General features: G+C 36.1%; 1 protein-coding gene across 1 annotated transcript; it reads right to left on the reverse strand.

Annotated features, from left to right (window-relative positions):
• Positions 1–7: 7 nt before the first annotated feature.
• On the reverse strand, positions 8–5790 carry LOC104164721 (toll-like receptor 1; the record flags this gene model as incomplete). The annotated part of the gene is made up of 3 exons (XM_009704151.1): positions 5700–5790; positions 2538–2700; positions 8–806 (listed from the first exon to the last, which is right to left on the reverse strand). A coding segment is annotated over exon 3 (736 nt), but the record flags the coding sequence as incomplete, so codon positions are not given.
• Positions 5791–6401: the final 611 nt, after the last annotated feature.

Genomic DNA, 6401 nt, shown 5'->3' on the forward strand with positions numbered 1-6401 from the left:
GGAAGGCTCTCAAATTTATTCCTCTGCAAGATTAATGTCTCCAGTTGAATTAATTTGTCACAGTTTTGAAAAAGAAGATCTGTTAAATCATTCTTAAAAAAATTTAAGTATCTAAAGGAACTGTCAGACGAAGGACACAACATATGTATCATCTCTGATTCAGCTATTGTCAAGGCTGCAATATTCATGTCTGCAAATATTTTGTATAGGTGATCCTGTGAGAAGTACAGATCTGTGATTAAAACTTTCTTCATCGTCCATGCTTTCATAGAGGTACCTGAATAGTCAAAGTTATAGCTTTCGATGTTCGACAATTGTGTTACGCTGTTAATATTGAAGTATTCAATGGACGAGTGCCACACAGTCTGAAAAATTGCAGTAAGAGCAGTCCAGTCCACTGACACATTTGTCAGTGTCAGATTTTGTAACCTGGAGCCTTGTCTGAAATTAGATAATAAAGCTAATAACTTTTTTACATTGTCATTTGTGATTTCTGACAATGACAGGCTCTCTGTAGTATTTTGTATCACAACCCAGTCAAAATTAGCTTTGGACTGATGACTATTTGTATACAGCAGTGGCAGGCTCTTGATGTTTTTGTCAGAATTATCTTTTGGAAAACCATTAGATATAGATGTAAAGAGTTCATTTTCCACAGACAGGCTGACATGGTTCCAAAAAGTTAATGCAAACAGACACTTGTAAAGAAAAAAGTTTCTGAAAGCTCTCATATTTTCTATCATACTGGTTTCTGACTCCTTGGAGATCCTCAATACTTTTCTTCTCTGTCCATCTTTGTTCTAATCCTGTAGCAAAACAACAAACAAAAACAAAAACCAGATTGTATCATTAAACGGCTATGCAGGAGCCATCATAGAGATTGATTTTTTAAGGTTCCAATTTCTCATCTCTCCCTTTGACTCAAAAAGGAATGAAGGCACCTATTATCATTCAGGAGAAGCATTCTTTATTAAAAGCACATCACTGAAATTTCTATTTGGTAAATATGCTGTATTTAGTATATAATGAGTCTGTTTCTTATAAAACATGTCTGATTTCACAGGTGACTAAAATTTGCTGCTTAGTTACAGAATTACTGCTGTGATTCAATGTATTATGAAGGCTTCCCACAACTGTATAATACACTTCGATCAGAAAGTACAATATTTGAGGTCAGTATGGTCATTGTCTCCTCACATTCTCTCTTGAAGGATATGAACTAGATTCAGAGACATTTTTTTAAATGGACTTGTGACTATAAAACCTGGACTGAAACATAGGATGGAGGTTCAAGAGAGTGAATCAAAATCTGAATCTTGTTAGGTTGCTGAGATTGGTCATTAGCGCTTATTTTAACTGAGGAGATCAGGGCAGAAGTCCACAGAAGAGTTTGCTTCTTGTCTGGGCTTGAGCATCTCCTGAATTTAGGCTCAGAAAGTGGGGTGTCCCCATGTCTGATTTGTTAGGTGTATACAGAGGACACCAAACGCACACTGAAAATATTTGCATGCTACACACACAAAAAAATACCAGTTGTAGAACCTCTGTACACAAAATCTAGCCCTGATCTAGGGACACTGACCTCAAATGTCTCTGTTGTGAAAGAGAGGCTTATTTAAACACAATTTAGAGAAAAATCATAGTCGTGGCTTTGCTTTAATTTTCCCTAATGGAGGACACTTTTCCTTTCTGAATGTAAGACTGTAAGGTAGCTGGCCTCCCTTTGTTTAAGTCAACCACTGTGAACACCGCCTTAAATCACCTTTTAGATATTGCCATAAATCCATTAGACCGCCCTTCCGAAAGAGGAACTGGTAAGAACTTAGCTAACATTTTTATGTGTGTAAATCTTGATTTACAGTTGTTTTCCAGATTTCTGAATCTTTTTGTTTCCTTGGAATATTCTTTCTCTCTTCCTCCTATTACTTTTAAATTGTAGTTGTTGTCTGAAGATTTCCATAGTGCTTATTCATGATTGCACTGGTTTTCAACTTTCCCTTGATATTGAAATGGCTAAATTGTGAGTTTAGATTTCTAGTGACTCTACAATGATTTCTAGTGACTCTACAATGAGACAGTAATAGCTGTCACTTGTTGGACTAAAGCTACAACCTTGAGGGCTACATCCTCTGTACCATTAACCATTCCACAAGCTTTCTTAGAATTACATTACTGGGTCTAAAATATACATTTTCCTTGATCTAACACAACCTATATTACAAAATCTCAACAGTACAACAAAAAGCAGTCCAGTGAGTTCTTCTTTTATGAAGAATGCATGAAACTAGGCTTGGAAATCATCTAGACATAGTGGGGCAATACGGCAAAACTTTTCCAGCTGTTTTCCAGATTTTCATTTGGAAAAATTATATGCAGTTTTACCATCATAGTCCTCAAAAGGCATTTGGGTATGTGCAGAGAACAAAAGATAATCAGCATCCTCTATCCTGTTCTTCCAATTGTTTGGACAACACTACTAATGTGTATGTAATCAAACAAAATATGTAGCTTCAAGAGAAATCTGAAAAAAAATCTACCTTGAAATCATTATTTCTTCTTAGGACAAAATTTCAGCAATATCCAGGGACTAGGTGAAAGAAGGATATAATTCTTCTACATGCTTAATTTTCTTTCTTGTTCCTATAGCCTGGCATTCAGTCAAATTATTTACGAGTACCTTCAAAGTTTCTTTAGAACACCCTATGAAGCAACAAAATTAACAACTGTTATAACACATGACCTATGATTTGGGGGCTAACACTGAAGAAATTATCCTTTATAGTTATATTCCTTTCAATTCAGAAATATCCTCAAGTCTTCAGACTTGACAAGAAGGGCATTACCAAGACATAAGCACAGAAGCAACCCAGTAGGGTAAGCAAACCAACTTCATAGCAAGAAATTGTCCTGTTGTTTAAAGAGTGAGAGAAGAGATCAAAATTGAGGTTTTATGAGTTTTTCCAATATAAACTTTCATATAAGAAATGTACAGAATGCATTGAGCTATGATGGTTCAGTATTAAGGCATGCACTTTGCAAATTATCAGTATAATACAAAACTCAAATGTTAAAAATGTCTTTCATATGGATGAAACATATCATCAAGTTAGACCCATTCCGTTAAATCACTGTGACCCTCTTAGCTATGGGTATAGTGCTAATACAAAGAGCCTACTATTTGGTCAGCTTCTTTAGACAAATTTACTGAACATAAGCAACTTTACTTTCATTTCTTACCCACACACTTGAAAGTATATCCTCCACTTGTTAATAACCCTCTATGGAAAACATGGCTTATTTTCAAATAAGATGCAGAATATAAAACAGTTTTAGCTAGCTAGAAAACATATAAAATCAATAAAATGAGAAGTTTCTCACCAGACATCCCTGCTCTCCAAAAGAGTAGAAAATGTAGTCAGGAAAAGACAGAAAGAAAACTTCCTGAAACTCTGTCCTACTGTGTAGCAATACTTAGGAACGCCCAAACTTTTAATATAAACTTCTGTGCCATCTATTGACAGTTTATGAAATGGCATTTGCTTTCCTCCAGATGTATTTTCCACGTACAGCATTACTGTAATTTCCCCATTATTTCATTATTATTGAACTATGTGTTTTCACATTTTGCAATGGATCAAGCAGGGGAAAAAAAAGTTAATCTTTTACCAACTCTCTGTCTTCATCAAATTGATATGAAAATAAGTACTTCTTTTGAGCAAGTTTTACACTGAAATTCAAACAACTTCCTCTCTGAACTTAGTAATAATCTAAGTCCATATGCATTATTCTGATTAATTTTTTTTCCATTTAGCTATACCAATTTAGTTGTCAAGTTCTTACCAAGGCTGGTTTATAAAAGTACTGTTTGCCTTATTTTAATTTCCATTTAATGAGAATGGAAAAATAATATCTCTCTCCTTCTCCAGCAGTGTTGTGATTGAGTTAAACAGTGGACATGGAAACAGTGGGTGAGTGGGTGGGGTCTTTTTTTTTTTTTTTCAAATTAAATTAAACCAGAGCAGTAACTTCGGTACTGAATGCCCAAACACTTGGGTTATTGTTGTGGCAAAGACATAAACCAGCCTCTCTTTATTTCCGCATAATGCTGGTCAGAAATTCCGTCTTAGCTGAGATCGAAATACAGAACTGCCAGAGTACAATCTACCTTTCTGGGTTAGCATACTGTAACACATTCATGAGTTAACATTTTAATGATTCAGTAAGTAGAGGAAATAATCTTAAAAGTTACTTTTTCACTTTAAAGCTTATTCTGTACATCATATTTTATTTCTCAGCTTCAAGTGAAAAGAGGTCATTCAAAAAAGGAAAGGAAAGATAGGACAGATAGTAAGTGACAGACTATGGACGATTCATATTCTCTGCTGCTATGCGGATGAGCCTTATGGTGGTACTCTATGGTTCCTTCTCCATCTCTGTCAATACAGACAAGAGTATTCACAGCTAGTTTCCAAATGACAACTTATAATGTTGTTACATACAAACCTCACCATTGTCTGCCCTGAGCTGGAAAGATTTTGTTATCCATCCTTAGGATGAGTTAAAATCCTAAGGTAAGACCTTGCTTCTACCAAACATTCAGTCCTGTTTTGGAATGTAACAGTTTAAGTGCTTGAATATAACCTACCTATTACTCTAATGAATACAGAACCAGACGTACATTTGGTTAACATGTAATAACTGCTGCAAATCAGAGACTCAGTCAAGAGCACCTCTTCAATTAAGCGACAGTATGAGCTGGTCACTGCCATAGTTTGAGTTCTCCAGTTCTGCCTAGATACTATAAAGATAGATAAAGCATATGTTAAACAGTAGAACAAGCATATTACCATTAATTGCATGCCATTAGCCCTCAGATTTCCCACTCAGATTTCCCTGTGCAATCACTGGAAGATGAATATATTCCTCAAATGTTATGCATACTTCTGTGTTTTCTTAAAAGTAGCCAAATGTAATTGTTTCCTTTCATATTTTCATTATATTTATCTATTTATTAAAAGGTAAGTATCTTTTCTGAAACCCATTAGGAAGATGATGACACTCAACAGTAATAACAAACTTCATTGAAATCTGAGATGAGTAGAAGTGTTCAATCTCTATTGCTCATTCATTCCAAAACCATTTGCAATATTACCATAGCGAGAAAATACAAGTGAAATTAATTACTGAAAAGAAAGAAAATTAGAAAAATGCAAGTGCTAAATTCAAGAGTCTAATTTAGGAACTTAGGAAACAAATAAATCCTTCTATCCCAACAGACAGACATACACATTTACACACTTATAATGTTAATTTCATCCTGAAGTAATAAATTTATGTTACAACAGTGATTCATACTGTCTTGCAGTTCTAAAACATGCATGGTCTTGTACAGAATCTGCAAAACTGACAGTGTAGGATCTACTTTACAGTCAAAATTACCATCCATCATGGGGAAAAGCAACCTCCAGCTACTGAGCTTCATCTCTCGTGACTCCTCCTAAGACACTGCCCTTAGTCTTCCACAAGCTCCACTGAAAAGCAGAGGGAAATCCTTAGGGCCACTCTAGATTTCATTTTCAATAAATACATCTAAAGATGCTAGAACTACCAGCATGCCTTGATACTTAAATTCTCATTGAAATGCCTTCAAAATAAACTTATCATTTAGTGATATAAACATTTGTTCTGCTACCACCTACCTTAACAGGAAACTTCAGAGACTTTTGCCTGATAAGCGTGTAAGTCACGTAGCACGATCCGTATTTGTGAAGCATGCTTCTGAGAAACGGGGCTTTATTTTGTGACCTCCTATAGCAGCTCTCCTCAGTGATTCACAACATGTATTATTTTGCTTCCTGTGGCAACAGTATTTCTTTCTTCAGCAAAAGACGACTAATGGTAGGAAGGATGCTGTGATGAATAGTGGAACCGCCTTTTATCACAGTAAAAGGGCATGCTTCGCCTTAAAATGAAGTGGCAAAAAGAGGAAAGGGTATGAGGAATTAGACAGAGACAAGAACCACAGGTTGTTGGGCAAGAGCCTGCAATCCCCTTGTTCTACCAAGTATTTCTTGCGCGGCTGCGGACACCCAGTGCCGACACTGACTTACTGGAAATGTCTGTACACCCATCCCAGTTTCTTGTAGCGGCATTTCCTGTAAACACAGGTATAGCGAAGGTGCAGAGTGGCATCTGAAAAGCTACGTCTCTGTTTAGTTCCGCAGCCCCACACTTCAGCAGGGGGTTAGCTGCAGCTCACTCTGAGGAAGGATTGAAGTTTCTACAAACAAACAAAAAAAATGGACGCCAGCTCAGTGATTAGACTCATTTATACTTAAAATGCCTCAGTATGAACGTTATCACATCAGCGTTGTCAAATTTACCCCTTTTGTCTGCTCAGC

The sequence above is a fragment of the Cariama cristata genome, unplaced genomic scaffold (genome assembly GCF_000690535.1).
Source record: "Cariama cristata isolate BGI_N322 unplaced genomic scaffold, ASM69053v1 scaffold44577, whole genome shotgun sequence".
Lineage (NCBI taxonomy): Eukaryota > Metazoa > Chordata > Aves > Cariamiformes > Cariamidae > Cariama > Cariama cristata.